Here is a 26,266-nt window from a genome sequence, read left to right as displayed (position 1 = left end):
CTAGTTTTCTCCCACGTCAATGATCAGATTGTACCTGCATCAGGAAATGTGATTGAGACTCACATTTCAATTAATTTCCAGGGCTGAAAGCAGTACTTGAGTCCAGACTGTTCTTTATTCAGTACACTGAGATACAGTGCCAGAACATTCGTGTGTGTGTGTGTCTGAATGCCACAGCAATTTTCCTTATACAGACACAATCAGTTCACTGGAAGAAAAAACAGGAACCTGGAAACTGAAATAGACATCAGGAAAAAGCAAAGTGGATTTTACTCTTTCTGTGTGAACCTACTGAGACCAGCAGAGTGCTACCTAGGCATAATTTCAATAAACACACGGAGAAAGGTAGGTGCTTGTTACAAGGTTCAGACAAATAAGAGGAAAAGAAACTGACAGGGGAAAAGCAATAGTTCTCTACAGAAAAATCACAGAGCAAAAAGCAAAAAATCTGAGAGTTAAGTAGTTCTGGTTTATTAAAAGATCACAACTGTGGAGCAAAAAGAGACCATCTGGGAACAAAAGAGTAATGAATTCTGAATTGCTGACAAAATGACAATGAATGATAGAAGCAGCAAAAAAAGAAAGAGGAAATACAAAAGAAATCCAATTACTGTATTACCTTACTTCAAGTAACCTTTTCATGGTAAGTATTATGAGCTAGAATGTAATGTAGGTTTTTCTGTACAAATTGTCCAAGGCATTATTAAAAAAGAGTTTCCAGAGAGCTCTCTAAATTTGCCAAGACTAGAAGGTCAAACATGGACAGAGCAGGGCAGATCTCAGGAAAACCTGACTAAAATTTCTAACAAAAAAGGGCATCTACAACTGAGTGAATTCAGGATCAACCAGGATATCTACTATCCAGGCTATCCTTATAGATAATAACTAATCATATATGGGCATTTCTTTCATTTATCTTTAAGAACTTTTTTGTCTTTTATTATTTACTTCATCAGGATGCCAATTTAAAATGACTGAATATTGCTCAAATATTGTAAAATAATTCTGCTCTGCCATACATTTTCACAGGACCTAGCTCAATTAGATTATAATTTCTCATTCTTTTGGCAAGACTACAAAGACACTAAAGTATGGGAAATAGTAACAACTGCAGGTTACATCAGGGTACAAACCACTGACATCAGGTACAGCCTAACAGCCATTCTCACACAGAGCTGACATATGGTTTAAGAGGTGAACATAACTCGTTGCTCTTCCTACCAAATGGGTGGGATTTTTGTGTTAAAATTGTTTTTGGAAGAATGGGAGGCACTGGGGCAAAAAAATCTGTACTCTTAGCATTCCTTTAAAAATATCTTAAGTCTACTAAATTAAGGGAAATATTTACAAATCCTTTCTCTCCATCTCCATTTTCCCTTGAAATGTCATATCACTAAAGAATTGTAATGGGATTTCCAGAAGTACTTAAGTCATCAAGCACCATCAATTATAATGGGTTATGTGTTTTCAGAGCTCTAGAAATTCCACTACATTTCTTTTTCTTTCCTTTTATTTAAGGCATAAGATAGGTAGCTAGGATAAGCTTCTGGTTTTAAAGACCCAGAATGCCAGGTTCTGAAAACCATTTCTAAGTGTTACTTCAGTCATTCTCAAGGGATATGCAGCAAATTCTTCTGAGCCTGGGTTTTTAGATTATTAATTTGCTATTGGGTTCTTAAAATAAATTTAAGTAAGGAATAATTTCTCTTTTCTCCTTTCAGCAACCCCAAACAACACTTCTACTTAGATTTTATTCTGAGAAATGTCTCTGCAAGACATATTCATATTAATAATATATGTTTCATATCTGTCTTTTCTAGGGCAATGATTTCATACTTCCAAAAACTGAAGACACTTACAGCACAATATTTTTTTCTTCAAAAGTGTAGGGGACATCCTGATTTTTCCACATGTTTGTATGTATTTTCATCTGTCTCAAAGCTAATAATAATTAATAGGACTCCTCTTAAATATTTTATACTATCATTTGTGTTTAAGAGACAGAAAACCATCAGTCCATGTAGGGTTAAAAACTTGACTTTTTCCTTATGGAAAGAAAGTGATTATGGTGAATTGTGTAGGAGTAGAAGTACATGACTCATGATTCGTTATTGTAGTGCAGCAGGGAGGCAGAGCTGGAGAAAAAGCAGAAAGGACAAAAGCAATCCTACAAAAATCAACAGTTTACATTGCTGTTTGTGGTTATGGTTTGCCCAAAACCCATTTTCACCTTTTTGCGGTGCCATAATTTGGAGGAGCTGACAAGAAAACCTTCAAAATTTCTTTTAGATCACACATGTAATTTATATTCTAGAGTAGATTACAACAAAAATTATATAGAAAAAAACTAAAAGCAATATCCCTGACCCACGATAACATTAAGGACACATTGAATGTGGCTGATAAGAGCATCTCACCGAAGTCATTATAGTTAAGGACCTTTTAAAGAGCTTCAATCATTCACTGCCCTCACAAAAAAAATCTTGCATTTTAACAAAAGATTTTTCCAGATTATAGGTGGGCTAAAATATACTTCTTTACCAGCACTTATGTTTCAAATTTCCTAGATTCCTCCAGAGGAATCCAGAGGTGTTGTATGTATGGTTCTAGCATGAGATCATGACCTTGCCAGACAGAAGAAAAAAAGCCAGCAGACACAGAATATAAAAGAACCTGCTCAGATACACAACTCTTTCCACTGATGGAGAGTGAAGCTGTGGTTATTGGAGGGAAGAATTTGACCTATATTTCTAAATTAGCAGCAAGCCAAAAAAAAAGAAAAAGAAAACGCAACCTCAGTACAAATACAATCGTGTGTTAAAAAATTAATGTTTCTATCTTCTGATGCTGCAATTTAGCAGCTTTCACCAACAATGGGAAATTGGTTTATGTCAGTTTCATCTGGGATTCCACAAAGTGAAGCATTTGAATATATAAGTCCCTACAAATACTGAAAAGGTTTCCTGTCTGTGAAGCTCAGAGCAAATTCAAACCAAATTCACAATCAAACCTTATCATCAGCTGAAGACTGTGGTGTTCAACCAGCACTGTGGCACTTGTTTGCTTCCATTATTTAATTATTCATAATTTCAAAGAGATTCTGTGAACACATGCTTCAAACTTATTCATGAATGTTCAAGGTGAATCACCTTCCACTAACACAGAAACTGCTGAGGAGGGACAAGGGGAGCAAAGGGATCAAACCAGGTAACTGCCAAGACAAAAGGAGAAAAGTGGGGTCTCAAGCAATATTGAATTACACAGGAAAAAGAAAACAAAACTAGATGAGAGGCACTAGAGAAACACATGCCTTAGGAATCACAAAGGGAACAAGCTTGAGTATGTGATACCTGGTAGGAAACAAAATGAAAGAGCAAGGTACAGACAAAGCCAAATCATTCTGGCCTGTGCTTCCACAGCTTTTATTGTTCGCCTCGAAGCGCGGCGAGCATCGCTGCAAGGAGCACAAGCGGGGTCAGCGCCCACGTCAGGATGAGCAGGGCACCCCAGGGAAGCACAGGCAAGGCAGCTGGGAGCAGGGGATCTGTACTGACATGCGAACAAATTATTTGCAGTAGGCTGGAGCATCCTGGGAGCCAAGGGGAAGGGAAATCTCAGTCGATGCTCCTGTCTGACCAAGCAAAGCCAGTGTCTGACTTGTTTCTACATTGAGGCATGGGTGAATCAAGGCCCGGTTATTAAAATTTATATTCTTTCAGCCCTATGAGCTGGTAGGTCCTATTAATTTTCAGGTAAATAATGTCAGTGGAAGACAGGTGTGCTATGATGTAATTTCTACAAAAAAAGGTCCAGTCTCTGAGAATAAAAGGCTGCTTAAAACTCAATTTTCTACTAAGTAATAATACATGGAGTTTAGCATTTAATCACAATGAGGTTTTCATTTATTAACCCTAACAGTATATAATCAAAATTTCTTAAAATAAGTTTAAAATTATTGTCACAAGCCAGAATAAATCAAAAAAGAAAAGAAAAAAAAAACTAAAATAATTATTTTTAAAAGAGAATAATAAAATACTCTGGAGTTTCACATTTTTTGTTCAGCATCAACTATCAAAATTATCCTTCATGCAGGTTGTTAATTACAAAATATCTCTACAAAATTTACAATTAATTTTTGGTTTATTGAGTTTAAAGTCTCTGCTTCTGCATCATTCTGTGTTGTGCTAGTGATATTTACATTCTAATTAAGCTTGAAGGTTTTTCGTAACTTTCAGTAAGCAATCCACGTAATCTGAATGTTGTAAAAAGTGTCAGGAGGCATATCCTGAGTCATATTCATGCATATACTGGATACAGTCTTTTATGTATCCTCAAAGATATGAAACATGGCAAACTTGATTTCCCCTGAGGCAAATTTTCCCATGCCACTTAGGCAGATTAAATGAATGAAACATAAAAAGCTTAAGCAAAATCTTGACTTGTCTGAATCATGGATCATTTTGCCATTTTCTCCAACAGAGCCAGAATTCATCCCTGATTCATGCTGGGACCTTCACCTAACAGTCTGATCTCCACCCATCTCCCTGTTGAAGCTGCTTCTCAAACCAGGCCACAGTAATACCCACAGCAGTTCTGAAATACTCTCACAAAAATCCTCAATCTGCAGCTGGGCACCTCCAGCAAGGAGTCCATGGAATGGCCACTTGTCCCCTCAGCTAACACAGGGGCCATAAGGAAAAGACCTTGGCCAGAGTGTATTTAATGTTAATTCCCTTGCATATCTGCATAGCCCAAAAGTCAGCATGTGACCTGAGAGAATCTGAGCTCTCCAGCCCAGAGCAATCCGAGTACTTCTGACCTGTGACATAAGCAGTGGGTATATCCATCTGATCAGAAACTGTTCTCACTGAACATACATTGAAGCAATGGCAGCCAGCCAGAGACAACCCCATGGAACGAGCTGAGAGCAGCTGCTGAAGTGCACATCTGTCCAGGAAAACGTGCCTGGCTGCCCTCAGTACAGGTACATGTACAACCTGTCATTTTGCAATTAAATACTTGAACATCCAGAATCAGTGTCCAATTCTCATTTAGGAATTCCACCACTGATAAAAATGAGAGCATATTTATTTCAGTAGGATTTTTGTCTGTACACACATTCAAAGATTACATGCAAAACAGGTGATTATAACCAGGGAATATAATCTCTTTTTTGCTTTTCAAAATGCTTTCTCAGTCCCTCTATCAATGCAATAGTCAAACAAATGACCTATTCAATATTAGTGACTGATCGTGATCTTACAACTCACAAAAAATTAACTATGTGGAAAAATAATTGGTGCTGAAAATCTGAATGCCAAAGCTCCGCAAACAATTCACTTCTGAAGCACTACAAAACTTAAGTAAAAGATACTATTTGAAGCACTTACTGGCACTAAGATAAGCAACACATCTTTTCTGTTCCCATAAGTACTGCAGTTCCTGTCTTATGTTCCCAAAGTTTTACTACACTGCTCAGGGAAAGAAAATACTGATCTAGAGAGACCGAGACAAAAATCTATTCTGTGTCCATTCTTTGAGATATATCTTCATGCTTTCAGCAAGAAATGTACTTGCAATATACTTGCACAATGACTGCCAAAATATGCAAGTCCAAATATTAACTAGGCTTTGAAATTTCAGATGGAAATTTTAGTACACATTAAAATCTGCATTTCTGAAGTTTAAATGTTGATAGTTTAATTTTTTTTTTAAGAAAAAATACTTAAAATGATAAGATTAAATAAGAAGAAATTGAATACTGATTTTCAGATTTAAACCTGCACCTCTTCATATGAATTTCTGACATGGTGCCATTAAAACTTACACCCTAGCAAAGCTATTCTTCCCTAGAATATTCAGTAACTAGCTATTTACATTTTAAAACATAAACCCAATTAAATGTCTGTCAAAAAGCTAATTACGTAATATGCATTAATAGTCTGGTTATACTCTTTTTCTAAGATATGCAATTAGCACCTGATTATTTAATTTCATATTTCATAGTTGTTATGTCGTTAGGAAAAAGGTACATTTTTCAGCAGAACCCAACACAATGTCAGTGAATGAAACAGGTATTTGTGAGTCACATTCTCTGTTTCCAGGGGTAGATGTATTGCAAAACAAACGGACATGCTATTAACAGCAACTGGATATTAAAATCTGCAATGTCTTCAAAACTTATTATGTCACTTGGTATTTTTGAATGTAGTGATTATACATTTAAGGACAAACTGATCTGAGCTTAGAGTGAGCATGACATTATCTGAGAAAACTAACTGCATCATGAAGGACTGAGTCTATACTGAAAAATTGTTTTCTTAGAACATTATGAAACAATAGGGTTTTATTTTTAATAAAAGCAGATTCATTTGATAACTTCAGAATTTTTCAATATTCTAAATTTAATTCAACTTAAATTGATGGGAATATTGTGGGAGTGTCACTGCCACGTTCCAATTTCTACTGATAACATCTTAAGAGCTTATCTTTGAAATAATATTTTCACCGATATTTCACAGGAGCAACTTTATACATATGGGATGGTGGGGGGAAAAAATAATTAAATACCATTCTTAAATTATGTTCCATGTAGTCACATGTGGAACATCACAGTAATTCTGACAACCTAAATGTGACTTAAGCTTATGTGACTGAGCTTAAAGATGTCAGCCTGCAGAAAGATGTCCATCTTTAAAATGCCACCTCACAATCATCAATAAAATGACTCAGCAAAAGGATATTTTTGTGGGTTGACTCGCCCCACAAAATCTCTGTGAGTCAGTACCATGGAGAAAGGGAGACAGGGAGGTCCCACTTTTTTACTGGGTGTTTCTCTGAGGACACCAGATACTGTGGCTTCTCTTTGATCAAGGATGCAATCAAGAGACTGAAGACCACAGATTAAATGTGAGATTCAAAATAGGGAGGTTTTGTGCTTATGCCCAAAACTGGCATTGCCAGCCTGACCCACTGGAGACACCAAAACTCCACCAAAATGCCACCCTGAAACATCTTACCTGAGATCTATCCTTGCACACACCCAGACTTCCCCCAGGCTGAGTAGAGAGCTACCTACCTCATCCGTGCCCTACTGCACAACATCTAACATCCTCCTGTGAGAGACAACCTCACACAGACACAGCCAGGCCCCTCTCAAATGCAGCTATATCTGCTTTTTGAGGGAGGCACTGCTGAAGGAAGCAGTAACAGAGAGTTGCTGTGTAACATTGGTATTCCAATGAAACCATCAATATGGCCAGCATGTATCAGATAACACAAAGTTCATACAGACAGAGAAAAAAAGAAAAAAGATTATGAAGTAATCAATGGTAGGCATTTAGAAAACTCAAGTTCCTGCACAAATGGAGATAACTCTCTTTAGGCCTGAAGCAGGGAACTTTTCAGATGTAGCATGTTGATCTTAGTATTTCTTTTGGGCTAGTTCATGTGGATCTGTGTGGCAAAAACAGGAACCTCCATGTCCCACTACAAGAAGATAACAAAATCAGCCATTTCCAGTCTCAGGAAAGGGCTATCACATATGCAACAGAAACTAATTTTCATTACAACTATGATTTAAGGGCTCACACAACTCAATACAAGAGTAACCAAGAGTTACAGTAGTAACCAAAGCTTGGGATACACTAAACAAATAGAAATGCAACTGACTCATTAGACCAGTAACTAAACAGTTCTCATAATTTCTCACTTCCTTCTACATGGTCAAGTTAGGTGGCTTCTGCAGTGGCTATCAGTAAATATGTATCCAACCTCTGACACTCCAGAACACTTTTGCTCAGCTGAAGATGTGGCTAGGCAACTACATGAGGATTGTAATGCAAATGTAGAAGCCTTTATAAGTACTAAATCAGCAGTCCTGCTTGCAATTGCATATTCAAAAGCTTAAAAGACATATCTAAAGTCACACATGCATATGCACAGGACTTGACCACAGATCACCAAAAACCAGCAAACTCCTTCCACCATCATCTGTTTCTGGACACTGCTGTGGGAGAAAACAGTATTTCTTTAAAATAAATGACGATATTCTACTCTCTTGTCTCTTTGCATCCCTGCTCAAATCAATAAGTTTACACATTGGAATTACATGTCTGTACTTTCAGAAGAAAGTGACAACATAAAGTACAGAAAAATCATCCCTCACCTTCTAGATCTTCCTTTTCAAAATGTGTCTTGAGAATGGAGCGAGTTCCACCTCTATCCACAACAGCCTCTTCATCATTTCTCTACAAAACAGAAAAAAGACAGATAAGCTACTTTTCATTTGGAAACTATTGGCAAGATTGATTGTACAGTACTATAAAACAAAGATGTTCTTAATATTTCAACTTTCCAACTCAAGAACAAAAAGGGGTGTAAGAATTTAATTTTACTTATTAAATCTATTTCTTTTGCATCAGTTTTTACTGAAGTATGATTACAGCTAACTTTGACATGCAAAACTTCTGGTAAAACCTGCAAGATGGCTACTGGAAACCAAGAAAAACAGGAGCCATTAAGACAATGAAAGACATGAGACAAGAAATGTCTGATCAAGGCAGCTTTATTCTCATGCACCTTAAGGAAGGGGTTGTACACGTATTTTTGTCTTTAGTTCAGGATCTTGAGCTACATGCAGAATTCCCTGACTATTTCTACTAAGATTCCTTATACGTCAGCAAAGCTAGACAATAGACTCAGTGGCAATATGGTAAGAAATAAAACTAACACCATGAAATCAACTGACTTCACTTACCGGTGAATTGCAAAGCCTTTGCTTTTCTTTACAAACACCAAGCTGAATTTAGTATAAAGGCAGGCAGCATACACTAATAGCAGAAAACAGAAAAGCTTTTCTTCCTCAGGAACATATATTTCATGTTTAACTTTAACCTATAGTCATACATGCATTTAAACTGTACTCTCTACTGCACTGTAAATGTAGTACATGATTAATAAGTGTACTGTACTCAGGCCAGGTACTGTACTCAGTTAAGGTACAGAAATCAGTGATTTTGTCATTTCTGACATGAAGAAAAAAAACCCAACGCATTTCCCTGAACAGAAAAATATTTTGGGGGTTCAGCAACAAGACACTAGATGCTGTGCTACAATGAGTATTTGGTTCACTATGAGTTTGACATCACTTGTGAAAAAATCCAGCTACTAAATACAGCCTGTATTTCACAACATGAAAGATTAATTTCCATTAAATTATTATGAAAAATGATGCATTATACAAAAGTACCAATTAATATATTTATTGTCATTAGTAGAGGGGTTTTAGCAAGTGATACTAGAACTAGAACTACTTGATTTTGATACGTAAAATTGTTATCTTAATGCAAGTCTGAAGCACGGGGATTTAAATACCAGTGTTGCATGATAAATATACATCCATACATATAATGCAATGGAATATAATGAGAAATGAAAGTCTTTGAGCACCTCTTCTTAAATATCAGATGCCCCAGGCAAAAAGATTCACTTATATAGCTGGATGTGGTACATTCTGGATGTGAGTTTTTGTTTCAGGCTCCTTTCTTTTTTAAAAATAGCTGTCATGCTGCAGCTATCTTACATAGAAAAATCCTACAAATGTGTCAGCACCAAGCATCTGGGCTGTTAAAGAAAGAAAGACCAAATGTTAAAATGTCTTTATTAGAGCTTTCCCATAGATAATAGTACATAACTAAAATATGACAATAAGAAATGGGCTTCTATTGAAACTGTTTTGTCTTTTAATAATTTAGAATTAGATAATAACCCATTAAGATGTACCAGGAAGGTATAACTTTGCACAAACCATTTGATCATTTTACTAAAATGAATCCATTATTTTAAAGCAGTTAGATATAACAATGCCATGCCTCTGGGTGAGTGATTAGGCAGGATGTCAAAGTCCAAGTATTAGAGCCACATCATAAATAATGCTATTCTAGCATAAGACATTCACATCAAAAAGGAAGCAATGTTAGGAAGAATTTACAGTGGGGAAAATAATAAATTGCTGGGCAGTTTAAAGCCCTTACTGATTATCTAAGTAAATTAAATACAAATTAATTCATTAATATTTATCAAAATATGCTCATACACTTTGACTTCTCCTTTCCCATGTGTTCAATTTTCAGCTTCTGGCAGACTTTTACTTCTCTGCCTCCTCTTCCTGTAATGTCACAGCAAGTCTCAGCCTTGCCTCATTCTCAGAAGTGGGTTTATTCCATTAATATTACAGAAAAAAACAGCTTAATTGGGAGTGCTGTGTTGTTAGCAATTCACTTGTCAAACTCTGAGCAAAGTCCAATTAAACAGGCCTGGCACTGAACATGCTGACTTCCCAGGGAGCAGCATAAGAGCCACCTCACATTTACCAGTACAAGAGTTATACTGCATTTACTCTAGAAGTAATTTCTGACTCCTGAACTGCCCCCTTGGAGGAGGGGAGAGGTGAGACAAAGGTTCACTTGCAGTTTAGTGCTTAAACTTATTGGGCGGTGAGGTCTATTGCAATACAAATAAAAACAGATCCCGCTCCACTTTTCCCTGGATTAATAGAGACTGGAAACATACTTTCAATTAGTACGGCTCTGGTTTTTATTAGAATTTCAGGAAAACTATGAACTTATTATTTTTAAGTGCTGCAATAAATGAGTTTGAAGCTGAAAGTATAGGCAAGACTAACCATAATATAGTCATGGAAGAAAGAATTCATGACAACCAAACTCCACACTAGCATCCTCAAAGCCATGAATCTTGGGCCAATCTGCAGCTTGGCCCATCAGTTTAAGAAAGCTTAGAATAAGGCGTGAAAACTAAATACTCTTCATTGCCATGCCACATTTACATCAGAATTCTACCCCTTCTTCCTTTTACACCATTTGAAGATGATGAAGGTACAAAATTTTACATAGGGCACAAATCTGCAAGGACTGGAGTAGTGAAACCATACAGACATACTGCAGCAGTCTGCAAACAAATGAGTGGACACACTGACCATGTGCAAGTCCTTGGAACTGTCCATTACTGCAATGAGTTGCTGGCTGAGTCCAGTGAACACTGTGGTCTACTGCTTAAAGCATGGAAGAGGAATCCAGGAAGTCCCCGAGCACTAATCCTGGATCTGCCACTGACTTGCTGTGTGGCCTTGGAAAAGTCACTTAATCTCTGTGCCTCAGCTTCCCCATCTGTAAAATAGGGATAATAATACTTACTCATCTACCTTCCTCACTGGGCTGCTCTGTGCCAAAATAAATTTTCACACAGCATTTCAGAGCTGTAAGGCACTACAGAAGTGCCAAGTGATTCAATTTAAGAAATTTTTCCCATGTGAATAGATAATGATAGGAAATAAGAAGTTGACAAAAAACATTAAGGCATAAACTTTCTTTTTACATCAAACCAATGTACATTAATAGCTTGCAATAATTTTACATTGCACAACTCCAACAAAAATATATAAGAATAAATGTAGGAGGTTTTTTTCTGCCAGCCTAATTTAAGAGCAATGCTGGAGAAGCCAGTGGAATTATATTTCAGTAAAGGTATAATCAGAGTGTAATAAACTTTTCATAAAAAATATAACATTTTTTCACTCTCCTTTTCATAATATTTGTTAATATCTTATGGTTTTACATAGTCATCACACAATAGTTAATCTAAAATTTATTTCCCTAGTAATGAAATACCAGCAAACACACAGTAGAAGAAATAATGTATCTGATATAAAATAGCAAGGAAAAGCCAAAGCTTTTTACATGGAAACCACAAGATCCTTAGAGACTAGGGCCCAGCAACCCTACTCAGTCCATAATTTTTTTCATGTCTTACATTTTCCAAATGAATGCTGAAATGACCTTCAACATGCAGCAGCAGCATATTTCACAGAAAACATCTATTTAATGAAAGTCTTACAAATAGAGTTGTCACTATATTTGTCTCGACATACTAGAAGTTCAAACACAGTGGCAAGTAGAGAAAAGCAGACAATAGAGTCATCTTCTGCATGCTCTACATTGCAACCACATTGCACTGAAAAGATGTGTTTGAAGTTGAACAAAATAAAAGGAAATAAACCACCTTCAAAGACGTTACTTTTTGGTAAGTGATCACAAAGGAAGAAGGTCATCATGAGTCCTGGAGTATGGATTTTCAACCCTTAGATAAACAACCTGCTTATCAGAGTATAAAGTGAAACTATAGTTGTTGCCAGGAATTTTAAGTGTATTGGTTATAAGGAATAAAAAGGCCCATGACTTAGTAACCAAAACCAAATGCCTTAAGTGCCCTTTCCACCTATGTATTGATAAAGCTCAGCATCTAGGATATTCCAATATAAAAATGACCTCCTGGAAAACTTCCCAAAGTGACCCTCTTTAGTTATGATACAGCCCTAACTACAATTCATAACAGGCTGCGAAGAGGTTGGTCTTCAATTTGCCACCTTCCAAAACTGTGCACTGCCCTTCCACACCTCAGAACAACTTAGTTGAAAAAATACACTTTTAGAAAAGCTGAGAAGTATCATTTTATGACAGATGTTTTTGTGCCTTTTTACTTACTGTCTATGCTTTCATCACATTGTAGATGACTGGGTGGAGAGAAAAAGGAAATTAACTGCTTTCAAAGGTGGATCTGTACAAAGGCACATGACAAACCTCTTTAAATATGTATGTGCTAACGTAGACACACGCTCTTGTAGAACTTCAGTACATTTCCAGATGATGGAATTAGGACATATTCCACATCTTTTGGATGACAACAAGGTAGGCTGAAGTCCAGGTGACAATCTTTGATTTGAAATTATCTACATAAGTATTATATTTATTTATTACAAGAGAAAAATCAATATATTTTCTTAAAAGAACACTTGCATACATTATAAAAACAACTTGGATACTGGGCAAACATTTACTAAAGATCATCTGTGTTGATCATTACAGCAAACGAAATATTAGTATAACAATAAATATACATTAAGAAACAGGAAAATAGGACAGCAAGGAAGTATTAAATACTTGCAAAGAGTGTGTCTCACTTCTTTCCCTTGGTAGGTTCAGTGATCCACTAGTATGACATCTGTACCTAATATATTTTGAGTAGACAAATCAAAATGGGTAACACAGAAATTTTTATTTTACATGGAAAACTACAAAAAAATTTTTGATCCTTCTTTTTATCTATTTTTTTCATACTTGGCTACTTTTATTTTCTGTTCTGGTATTTGTTCAGTGCTTTCAATAAACTGGAAGATTGTTTCCCTTTGAAATACAATGCAAAAAACAACTACAAAGAGTATTAATATTCTACTTTTTTTCCCACAGTTTTTAAGACTCTCAGTCAAATCCTGTCCCTTTTAAATTACATTCTTAATATACTCACAGAATAAATCATATCAACATAACCTAAAGAACCTTTTTTTCAGCATCTTTCTTTCTGTAAAATATATAACAGAGCAGAAGCCATTTTGATTTTTCAGACACTAGAAATTATGCATATGACACACCTGCTGACTCATAAGGAAAATAATCATGGTATTAATTGCTTCTCCATATAAGCCCCTTATTGATGATTAGACAACCTACATAATTCTGAAATGCCATCTGGAACTCAGGAACACCTGTCAGCATAAACCATGAAACACTGCCTTCCCATAAACAATAGAAAGCTGTAATGTTGTGCTGGTTTTGGCTGGGGTAGAGTTAACTTTCTGCACAGCAGCTGGTAGGGGGCTGTGTTTTGGATTGTGCTGAGCACAGGTTGGTAATACAGAGATGTTTTGTTATTGCTGAGCAGGGCTTGCTCTGAGCCAGGGCCCTTTCTGCTCCTTGTACGGCCACACTGGAGAGGGGGCTGGGGGTGCCTGGGAGACACAGCTGGGACAGGGGACCCCAACTGACCCAAGGGACATTCCAGACCATGTGACATCATGCTCAGCATAGAAACTGGGGGGAAAAAGAGGAAAGGGGGAGGACATCTGGAGAGCTGGTGTTTGTCTTCCCAAGTCACCGTGACCTGGGATGGGGCCCTGCTCTCCTGGAGATGGCTGAACACCTGACTGCCCAGGGGAAGCAGGGAATGAATTCCTTGTTTTGTTTTGCTTGTGTGGGCGGCTTTTGCATTCCCTATTAAACTGTATCTCAATCCATGAGTTCTCTCACTTTTACCCTTCTGGCTTTCCCCCCCGTCTCACTGGTGTGGGAGTGAACAAGCGGCTGCGTGGGGCTTGGCTGCTGGCTGAGGTTTAACCATAACAAACATACAATTATTTCATTTATTTTATATTATCAATAACTGCATATGCTTAAAAGATGGCCTAACATGTTCATTTCACTTTATACCTATTATCATAGTTAGTGGTATAAAACTTGTGTATTTACCTTTCCAGTGGCCTGTAATGAAAAATTAAACATTTCTGCAGACACCACACACACAATTATCTTTTCAGTTCAAACATTACTGTTTTGTGTTATATTCATTTTACAGAATCATTACACAGTATTTGTATTTTTAAGATCATTTTGGTTGAGTTCAGCTTAACATTTCATAAAGATGGCATTACTAAAGATATGGAAAACGAAGTTACTTGAACTCAAGAGCTACCAAGTGCATATTGTAAATATTTTGCAAAGACAATTAACCTAAATGGCTAAAAAGCTGTTACACATAGATGCCTGCTTCCCTGCTGCAGGAGTAAAATCACTGGTGACTGCCATGTTCAGTCTTGTCCTTTAAACTGTCCTTGAGCAAACAGGCTCACACAAAACTGATTTAATGCACAATGTGTATGCCCACAATTTAGGTGCCATAATTCTTTCCTCTTTCTAAAGACAAGCAGAGAGGGTTTAAAAAAAAAGCAACCTTTTTTTTAATATTATCATGTTTAATTGCTTATATTACATATAACCATATTTTGCAATCTTCTGAGGTGGAAAGTATAGTGAATTTTATCTTTCGGATGAAATATAATTGCTTTTCCATTCCACTAGCTACATTGTATCATCCTTTTCCCCTCTATCTACCTATCAAAGAAGACCCATCAAAACACATTTATAATGCAACAAGGTCTGTTCTGTAAGGTCTGAAGGATCATTTTTTTAAGTGTCCCTTTAATGGCGCTGCTTTTATGGCAGCTTTCCGGAATAATCACTACTGGTTAACATAAAGCATAGCTTTCCTTTTGGTCAGCTCTGCTCCATGTAGTTCAGGCTATGCAGCAAAGTAAGAAGCAATTAGTTTTCATCCCAGATTTGCATCTTCCCCAGGGCTGCATGTCATATGCATAAAAGCATCCTTCTCTGTCTTCTTTTTTTGCTCTTTTCTATTTTTAAAGCAAAAGCCAAGATAATGTTTAGCATGACTCAATAATGAAATGTCATGTTCTGCAATGCTGCTAAAAATTGCACTAATCAGCACTGGCTTCAAAGAACTGATTTGCTACTGGCCTGAGACGGAACACATATTTAATGTTATAATGCAATTTCTGTAACATATAAGCATAGAGAATCATTTCAGACATTAACTCTAAGCACAAAGTATTGCTATAAATAAAACAAAACACAAGCAGAAAATAAACCAAAGCAGTTTTACACAGAATTAAATCTCAGTAATACTTGTAATTCCTGTGTTCATCTGCATTGAAGCATCCTGTACTTGTTATATATCATTATGCACAATAGAGCAGCTATAAACTGACACATAAATATTTCCTTTATATTTGATACAAAATCTTCTTTCTTAGAAAATCTATTTTAGGTAGGAACAATACATCCTTCCATTTGCAAGGCAACCATGATACACTCTTTTATCTATTCTCCATACACCTATCCAACTGAAGACAACATTTCTATTTGAAAAGATTAAACAAAAAATAGAGGCAAAATAGGAGCTTAGCTTGTTGCAATGGCCAGGTGTCCCACTTTGTCTGCCTAACAGAGCGGGGTGAGAGTGAGGACAATTGCAACAGAACATGGACAAAAAACTTCCCCACTCAAAATGCTTGATAAACCTGTTAGAGCACTGGATATAACAATCAAATAATGAACTGCTAAATTCTTTCTGGCTTCTGGAACCTGTTTTAAAGCACCTACAATTAATTGCAGCTGCTTACCATGTTTTGTATGTCTTGAAGTAAATTTATCAGGACTGCCCAAGTGATGCAAACACCTTACAAAACCTGAACAAGGCACTGAGGTTATTGTGTTTCCTTGAATATTTTCAGTCATGTTTAGAGCCTCAAAACTTTTTCCTTTCCTTCCACCCTATCACTTCTGCCAGATCTGCAAGCTAATCTTTATTCAACTGCTAGTTTCAGCCAGATGTCTGAATAAATAAAAGACAGTACTTCTTGCTGCTATGTAGATGTAAAAGTAGGGTAACATCTTTATGACTGAGATTTATTCCTTTTACTTCATATTTTTTACTACACTGTGAAATACTTAGCAGTTCTAGAGAGGAGAACAGCGTCGATGGTTATTTTGTCCTCTGTGGTTATTATTTCAATTTCTTGTGTCATTCTAATGCGGTGCCATTAGCTGAAATCCTCTTTTCTCACTTCATAGCAATGGCTATGTCAACTGCTACAGAGAAGACTTAAGCAAGAAGATGGATGTGAAGACTTTATCCAAAGCCTAAATGAGATTTAATTTTAGCTTGTCTGGCCTCTGTCTTGTCCCAGTGCCAGGTGAGGACAGACCCAGCATAACAGCCCTATTTAGGTGTAGTTAAAAGCTGAACATGCAGACTTTAACCCACTATGCAATAGGATTTTAGCTGCCTGGCAGCAAAGGGGAAAATACACGTCATTGCTAGTTTCTTAATCAGCAGTAAGATGTATTTGGTTTAAAGCTGGATACACTTCCCATCTTAAGGGGTCTCCTTTCAGCCTCAGAAATTATGACATGTTTTCAGATTTCTTCACCTCAAAATAGGGTCAGGGAGAGGAATCATAGAAGATAGTCTCTTGAAGCAGCTACTCATGTGGAAATAGCAAGTGCAAAGAAGAAAAAGGGTCATGACCAACTTTTCAGAACCCATTTTGACAACAACTGCAACACAGGAGAGAGGAGTTTTTGTCTTCCTTTACAGCCAGCCACAAAAATTGTTGTTTGGCAACTGCATCTTTTAGATGCAAATATATGCCAACCACATTTCAAAACCACCTTTTTTGATATTATAAGCCAGCAAGATCAATAATAAACTAAATCACTCTCTCAGAAACACCAATATAATGTTCAGCAATTCTTCTGCTTCTCAAACCACTTTCAACTGTATTCGACAAACACTTTCTTCAAACACAATACAAGGATTAATGAAGGCAGCAGGAAGGTTTCTCATGCTGACCTCCCACAGAAGTATGCCAACATTAGTGACATTGTTTCCCTTCTAGCAGTGGAGGTAGCCTGGCTGAACAAAATCTAACTGAAGTGTTAAAAATAGTGTGGCCATTTTGTCATTCATTTTTAGGAAAAAATTAACATCCAATACCATAAAATTTTCAGTTACAAGCCCAAAGATCAAATCAGACTCCTTGTAATCCTTCAGAGTTGACTTCTATATGACCTATTTGTGCTCCAGAAGAGAAAAGAAGATTGTGTTTGGTTTGTTTGGCTTTTTTTAAACTGAAATCGGTAAATAGTTTCCTTGAATAAAACTGACAGATCTTCCTAATCAAATTCAACTGTAGGGTTTAGTCTAAAGATTTCCCAACTCATCTATATTTTCAGGGCTAACTTCAGCAGAAAATCTAGAACCGATGACCCAGTGCTCCTGCCCTCCAAAGATTTAGGTTGATCTATGTGATTTTGTTGTCATGAGTAAATTTTTTATCAAGGCAATTGTAATTGATGTGACTGAAAAACACAAATTTGTATCACTGAGAAATGTTCCGCTACATGCAAATGAACAGCTACCACCATGGAAATGAAAAGACCTTTTGCACTGTCAATACAGTCAGAGCATAAGGAGAAACTTTTCATCTCATAGTTAGACAATGATATTCTGATTATTTTTGCTCTCCCTCTTTATCTGTCACAGATCATCAGTAAGCCATGGTGACCAGGAAGGGTAATCCTAGAGAAAAGAGTTAGGAACCCCTTGTTCACAAGAAGATAAAAAAATAATTAAATCCTCCAAGCCACTTACAATACTATCAGCTATCTGAAAGCTCAGGTGGTCTTTTCTTAATTCACACAGGCATTAAGAAAAGCAGGAAACAGCACAGAAGTAGTGAGGACAAGGAAGGGGAAGGCAGAAAATAATTAAGTGAGATAATGAAATTGGTAATGTATTCTGAGAAATAACAGGACAAATGAACAGATTTCAAATGCAAAGTCACTTGTACATCCTTTCTCCCCTGGCAATGAAACAACTGCACTGTAAGGAAAATTTTCATACTGAAGACTCATTCAAAATATATTGGGAAAATGATCATGACAGTGGATTAGATAAGAAAGGATTTGTATAGCTTACAACTTTAGACAGCACAACATAAAAAGTCAGGAATTTGAAATGTGCTGCCAAAGAATGAAAGATAAATATGAATTAAGTAGTAGTTGAACTGGTCTTCCTGCCTCTCAGATGTAAGAATTAAACTTGTACACATTGCCCACCTGTTGTAATCTGTAAGCTTTAAAATCATCACTTCCATGTGATGGACAACAACATCTGGTTGTCCTACACTAGTCAAGACACTTGAAAATAAAAACAAGCTAAAAGTTAAAAACACCTTGTATAACTTTAACAGTGTGCTTCATATTGAAATTACAGAATGTTACTTTTGGAAAGGAAAAGGGACAAGTATTACTTGTAGAAAGTAGGTATGAACATGGCAGTACATCTTCTGTCAGTGCTTCTACATGAAAATGTTTTATTTTTAGAAAAGACTATTATTTTCATTTTAAATTTTCTCATAATGCCACTTAATTGACAGACTCCTATGCAAATGTAGAGAACAGCAAGGAAGGACACAACAATGTCCATCAGACAGAGCTTTGAAGGGTATTTATCTAAATGACCCCAGTGGTCAGTACTTTAGGAAAACAGCAGAAATTACTAGATATCAAGTTTTACTGGCACATCACAGGTAATGAAATTTTTGAGTTACATATCATTGCTTTTATCTCACTGTACTGCTCTAAAGTGAAAACAGTTACAAGCACGATGACAAAAAATAATATCCAACACATACCCTTCATACCCTTCCTTGTCAAGATAACACCATCTCCTATTATTAAAGCATGGATTCTTTTGTGGTGAACACAAAAAGAAAATTCTTCTAATTTAAACATGCCACAAGCTATTTGGATCAATCTTTGATTTATTACAAGTTGTACCAGGCTTATCATATAATCATTGAGGTTGTAGAAGACCTCCAAGATCATCAAGTCCAACTTTGACCTAATACCACCATACCCACTTAACTAGACACAAAGCTCTTGAACTAACTCATTTTTAGAACACTTCCAAGAACAGTGACTCCACTACTTCTCTGTGGAGTCTGCTTCAGCGTTAAACACTCTTTCAGACTTAGTGCAACAGGCACTTCCTCTTCAAGCCCAATCTTAATGCAGGTATTAAAAAATAATAATAACCTGCTGATCTGTTTTTACTCATACAAGCATTCTTCCTCAGACCTGCAAGTTCTGCCTACTTTTTCTTTGGCTAGCATTGTTATTAAATAAGTATGTGTATGCATATGTGGAGAACTAAAAACAATATTTATGGGGTCCATTGATATACATGTTGCAAATACAGGCCTGATGTGCTGTCAAAAAAATTACTTAATTTATAAACCAATAATCAGATCACTTAAAGGAGGTATAACATCTTACAGGAATACAAACAACAAATAGCCATGAGTTAAGGGTACTTAGCAACCTAAGTGTAATAAGATGAACACAACTAGCACATCTGCCACATTATTAACAGGTTATAATGCACTTTATAGACTACAGAAAGAGTTTTGATTAGGATCTTCAAAGATTGGGTGCTGTAAAAGAAAGTTCACTAATGACTATAACATGAATAGCAATTGAGAAATCAAAATTGATACTATACTGCCAGTAGAGCTAACACAAGATTCAACCCTGTGGTAAAATCTCTCTCTTGGAAGGGAAAGGACAAGGCAAGTTGAAAAGCTGTTAAAAGAAAGACAAGAAGATGTATTGTATTTGTATTTGAGAAGATGAGTAAATAGACTTTAAATAGCAAGTGATGTAGGCAGAGTGATAAGCAAGGATGATATTAACACCAGTAATCAAGTGAAGGAGAGCTGTAAGTATTAATGTCAGCCAGACAGATGAGATCATAACAGTGCTGAGGTGAGCCAGACCTCAATCTGAATTACAGCTACATGACCAAACAGGAACTGTCAGCTTTCAGAGCCACATAGAGCAAAAAGAGCACATCAGGAAAGAAAAGGAAAGAAAATTCAAGATTATTTCTGACATGATTACATTCAGGTGATCACTGAAGACCAAGCAAATTTTCTGAGCTAAGCAGGGTTTAACTAGACTGGGGAAAAATCATTAAAAAAACAAAAACCAGTGGTGCCTTCATAAAGGTTATGCTCATGGCTAAATTATCTGAAGTAAGGTGTGGAGGAGGATGGATTCCGGAGAGATCTAAACATACACCTACATACAGAAAGAGAAGGGGGAGAGGAAGACCCACCCAATAAAAAACTGAGTCTGTAAAGAGAAACAATCAACAAGGACAAAATGACAAATGTCTAAGAACAACAAAATTTAGTGAAGACTATAACATAGTATCACAGAGAGATGACAGATGGAGTGGAGGAGAATAAAGGATTAGGCTGGAATTCCTCCAGGAAGAAGTCAAGTGGAACATTAGTGACATAAATTTCAGTGCAAAAGACAGAAACCAGAAGTAAGCAGTTCTAGAAAGGCATTAGAAGTCAAGAAGTTAAGACAAGTGTACAAAGCATATGAATATGGAGAGTAGGGAGTGGGAGCAGATGAAGAAGGTCAAGGGTTAGGACATTAATCTGGTGAATAGAAACTTCTGGAGTAGAGGGTTGGCTTGAGCTCTTTTTTTTAATATGAAGAGACTCAGACATACTTCTTGTGTAAGGGAAGGAATTCAAAGAGAAAAGCAAAAAATTTTTAAAAGTCAGAATATGGATAGGAAACAGAAAAAGTTAACTGGGACAGGTTCAAAGACTACAAAACAAAAAATCCTGTTTCAGGAAACAAAAAGGAAGCTTGAATTTTGACTTTAGTTTGTTAGTTTTAAGAAATTCACATGGAGAGATGGGGTAATAGATTAACTAAATGGAGGGCTGTATGACTAATAAAAAATACAGACCAGGCAAAACTGAAAGAAAAAATATTCGTAACAGATGACAGAAATCCCAGAAATTAAGAAATACGGAAAGTCAGCAGAATCAAAAGATTTTCACCAGAGATAGTCAGCAGTATCTCTGAGGCATTGCAGATGGCATTAGGAACTGAGAAAATAGATACTACTGGGAGTCAGCCAGGACCATGAATGTTAGAAGGGTTTGGAACTGTATGAGAAGAACAAAAAATAGTGCCTAAAGGGACCTGATAAGCTGATAGAAGAAAGTAAAGAAGAATAAAGGAAACCCAGATCATCAAGATCAACAAAACAGAAGTTTTATGAAGTCTCATTCCAAGAGAGAGAGAATAAAAATCTTTTTAAAGTTCCAGTAGTCACCACAGAAAAGAAACTTGGATAACACAGTGCAGGGAAGAGACCAACTCAAGCATGAGGCTGATTTGGCACATGGTATATAGTTCAAATGAGAAACAGTACCAGGGCAGCTACAGAGTTGGATGGTTATCCATATGGAGACTGAAGGGTGAGAAATTATGAATGGAAGAAAGTTGGAAGTCAAAGTCAGACAGAGATGGGAACAGGTATAGTTGTATGCATGTACATTGTAAAAATATTAGAAAGACAGGCAGAAGGAAATTCTATTGCTAAATAAATAAATAATAAATAGGAGCAAGAAGAACTCAGAACAGCACAGAAGTACCTAATTCTTTGACCCAAATTCAAAGCAGATAATGTTCTAGGTAACAATCTCCACAGAAAGGCCCAGAGATGAAGCAGTGTTAATAAACAAGGGAAAAAAACCTCTGCGGGCTGGAGGGAACAGCAGGAGGTAGAAAGAAAACATCTAGGTTCTTTGAGATCAGTAACATTCTAGAAATGTCAAGAAAATTAAAACAATATCAAATAATAGAGAAGATAAAGAGTTTTGCACTCAAAGAAACAAGGGAGTTACAGGAATTTCACAAGCCGGAGGAGAAGCAGATGTAATTTAAGGGAAGAAGGGAAGGACATTACACCAAAGTGTAATTCAGACATAGGTTGATATAAGATCATGAAAAGCATCAGAAAACACAGCGATAAATAGGCACCAACAAAGTAATCAAAAATCTCAAGAGAAAGGAAACAGCACTATACTAATTGTTGCTCTTTCATATATCCTGAAACTTCTGTTATCTGAAGCTGTTACACATATACTCTCTGACATACATTACTTGTTTTAACAAACAACATGGTGATTTCAAATGCTAGTTGATAAGGATGATTTGCTGTGACATAGTTATAATAGGAAAGACTTAATCCCCTGAAGCTTATACTGCATGCCAAGTCCATATGAGCAGTACTGGTCAAAGCATTTTATACTTGTACACTCTGTAACAACACAAAAAGTTCATGCCAATTTACACTAATAAATCTTTTGTAATGTGGAAGGGGACTAATCTGAGTCCTATTCTCACTGGAATTTTAATCACATTTATGGATCATTTGCCAGAATTGTATAGTGATTGCTTAATTCTTCCCAAGATATAGTACACACGGGAGTAAATAGCATCACTGGTTCTTATGCATCCTTGGACATACAGATGCCTGGGTTCTTGCAGAGGAATGTTAAAGGTTTTCTTAAGGAGCTTGTTTTGTTATTTGAAGCTTATTTATTCTTTTCCAGCCAAACATCACAGCTCGTATGTGTGATACATAACTTTTCCAATGATCACATTCAAGTAGAATTCTGGAGGCAAAGGACTGTAAACAGGCTAAGGCCAGCTAATGTGTTTTAAACCAGACATATCTCAGAAAGTTGCACAGGGCTTTTGTTCCCCAAATAAGGGTGTAATCAGATCTGCTAAATAGCAACCAAAGATTTCAGCTAACACATTAAATAGGAGTTGACTCATCTAAAAAGGAAAAAAAAAAAAAGGAAAAAAAAGTTAATTGAAAACCACTCCTTTGCTGTGACTCTGATATGCTATTATAGTCACAAGTATGCACACTTGAAAAACCAAGAGGCACCCACACTTAGAAATGGAAATATGGAATGATTTTATTTTCTTTGAAAAATTAATTCTCTAAGATAATTTCATCTGCTGATATAAATATGGCAGAATACAAGACTCCAGGAAGTAGGTTTACAAATTACAAATCCATTTACAAGTGGTAGAATTCTCAGTAGATGAAAACATAACACACAAAGACATTACTCTTCAAAACGCGTATGAAATCCTACACTAGCTTGCACCTTGAGCTGTGGCTCCTATGTAGTCAGTGGGAGCTAGACGAAAGTCCAGATAAAAATTATCTTGAAATACAGCATTGCCATGGACTGCAACAGCACACTTCAAACTGTGCATATCACAAGAGCTTTGCTCTGCTTAGAATGAGCATATTTTAAACTGGCACAGTGCAGAGAAAAATTCTGTGAGAGACGAGAAGCAACAACAGGAACCCAAAAGAACAGAAGGGTGTCTCCCTTGAATCTTTGTCTATCCTTCAAACAAAGAAGGCCCAAAGCTTTTATAGGACCACTAAAGACTGACATGGCTTCTCCCTGTACATTCTACATTTAAACTGAAGTATTTTTTTGTAGAGGAATAAAAGAAGATAACCAAAAAAAGGCAAATGTCCCCACTTCTCCTTTTAGCAGTGGATTTGACTTGCAAGGGCACTCTGGAAGCTTGATCATCCAACCTCACAAGCACTGGAACACCAAATTTAGCTTAACTATCACTCTATCTATGCCTATTTACTATTTATCTGCTAAAAAGAGTACTGGGGGGAGAGGAGGGGAGTAGCAAGAGACTACTAATTAATTACTAAGTAATAGATGAGAAATTCTCCTTTTCAACAGCAAAGGATCAAGTCAATAAATCTTGTGCATAGTTCTTGTGCATAGATACTGCTATGATTTCCTTGAAAATTTTATTCATGATTATTCTCATTCTTGTTGATTTTCCATCATCCTGAATCACAAAAGTAATGCTTATGGCAAATTATGACAAAATATTAGCAAAGATGTGATGGCATTTTTAATCTGTCAATGAGAAAAAATGAAATTCTATGTAATATTATTACCTTGTATTTGATGTGTCTTGTTTTAAACACTTTCTGAATGTTCCTACTTGCTCAGTTTCCTTCTTACTCTTATGCTGGTTTATATTTCTAGCCAGCCTAGAAGAAGTATCAAATTTGCATATCCTTCCAACAGAATATATTTTAGTCAACCAAAGGCTGCTTATACAAATTCTACAGGCGAAACACTCTATATGGTGTGTAACATCTTATTTGAAATCTCCCTTCATACCTTTGAACTGGAAACCTGCTGTTCTCTGAGAAGTGTGGTGCTGTTCCCCTGTGCTCTGCTAGATCAGTGTATGTACCTGTCCCAAATGGCAGACTGCAAACCAAGAGAGGAAGATATTTGGTGATGAACGTGCTGGGAAGGCAGGAACATCCATTATGGGAACAACACTGGCTCCAAGGCTTAACCAATTTACTTTACAGGATCCTGCTGCCCAGCTCTGTATTGAAGAAGCTGCCAAAAGCATCCAAAGCTAAAGAGCCTGAATCTTGTTTGCTATGACTTAAATAAACAGAATAAGAGATTCTCCAGTTCTTCGGGAAGAGAAAGGTGCCATTCTTTACATTCCTACATTAAATTAGAGAACTACAGGTGTCTACAGTGTAGCCAAGCAAAGACAGGAAAATTAAATGGAAATTAAAATAGAAATTGATAATGACACTTCTATGAATATGAAAGGAAGCCCATGAGGGAAATAAAGTGTAAGCAATTACCAGCAAAATATGTTTATAGCTGATGATACAGACATTACTTAAAATGTATATTTAATTCTTGTCTCTGCAATTCCAAATGATACTAAAAAGGAAACAACAGTTCTTATCTGTTGAAGGAGGCAAGAAAAGGACTCAGAGCATGTCTCACTTCTGTGCTGAGGTTTCTGTTGCTGTAGATGTTCAGGACACAAGGCAGTGCTAGTAACTCCTTTTGACAGCACAAATTACATCTTTCACTGACATCCATGGCAAATACGTGTGTTTGCATTAGAAGTTTCTGCATTAGTGTTTGCATTAGAAGCTGAGAAATTTCAGCACATCTGCACCCTAGAAACTAGAAAATCACTCAGGAAAGAGGAGGAGGGGAGCAGAAGGCAGACTGGGCAATAACAAAACCCAGTGAGTCACTGTGAGACATTCACTGAGCAGCAATGAGAAATTCACTCATGACTACGTGCAGAAGGACTGGTGACAGAACACTGAGATCCAGCAGAGGATCCAGTCTGCCAAAGGCAACAAAGCAACCAAGTTCCCAGAGAAAGAAAGAGGTCTTCAGCTCCTTCTGGAAGACAAGAATGCCAACACAGCTTTCCATTTCCATATGTTTCACATTTCATACGTCAGGTAAACTTCACTGGCATTATCCAGCCATTGCCATTAAATCCTGTGCCCAGGTAATCGAAAATGTCTTGTTTTTGACATGTATTAGTACAACCACCTTAAACGATAGTCCAAAGATAAGATCAAGTCACCATTATCAGACACTGAGCTTCATCCTTAGTAGTCCTCACAGAGCTAGGCCTACACTTGTCATGTGGAATCTAAGCACCCAGCAATAATCTTCAGCAGCATATAAAACACAATAAAAAATCACCGTATTACTATCACTGTTATGAAATTATCATTTTGTGGTTTTCGCATGTATTAGATTTTTCTATTGATCATTCAGTGAACTCCATTACAAATGTTACCTGGAAGACAACACTAAAGTAACATCAATCAATCTCAACTTTCTTATAAACTAGAAATTGTCTGATCTTAAATTACAAGTTCTGATGTGCACAACCACTACTTAAGACACATGTATTTGTATGGAGTCTCAAATTCTTTATTCACCAAAACAGACTAGAAAAGTTAGAAAACAATGAGAAGGAAAAAAAGG

General features: G+C 36.6%; 1 protein-coding gene across 5 annotated transcripts in view; it reads right to left on the bottom strand.

The window, feature by feature from the left end:
* SLC4A10 (solute carrier family 4 member 10) overlaps window positions 1-26,266 on the bottom strand; it is a 166,560-nt gene that overhangs the window by 81,482 nt on the left and 58,812 nt on the right. For 3 of the 5 annotated variants that reach the window (XM_031057842.1, XM_014306731.2, XM_005415815.2), the window contains exon 2: window positions 8,168-8,249. In XM_031057842.1, the coding sequence (XP_030913702.1) occupies window positions 8,168-8,249 (82 nt within the window). Of the gene's footprint in view, window positions 1-8,167; window positions 8,250-10,996; window positions 11,187-26,266 lie in introns of all 5 variants that reach the window. The other 2 variants (XM_031057835.1, XM_031057838.1) reach the window with 1 other exon arrangement.

Source organism: Geospiza fortis, unplaced genomic scaffold (assembly GCF_000277835.1).
Source record: "Geospiza fortis unplaced genomic scaffold, GeoFor_1.0 scaffold112, whole genome shotgun sequence".
NCBI classification, from domain to species: Eukaryota; Metazoa; Chordata; class Aves; order Passeriformes; family Thraupidae; genus Geospiza; species Geospiza fortis.
This window is presented reverse-complemented; position numbering and strand designations above follow the sequence as displayed.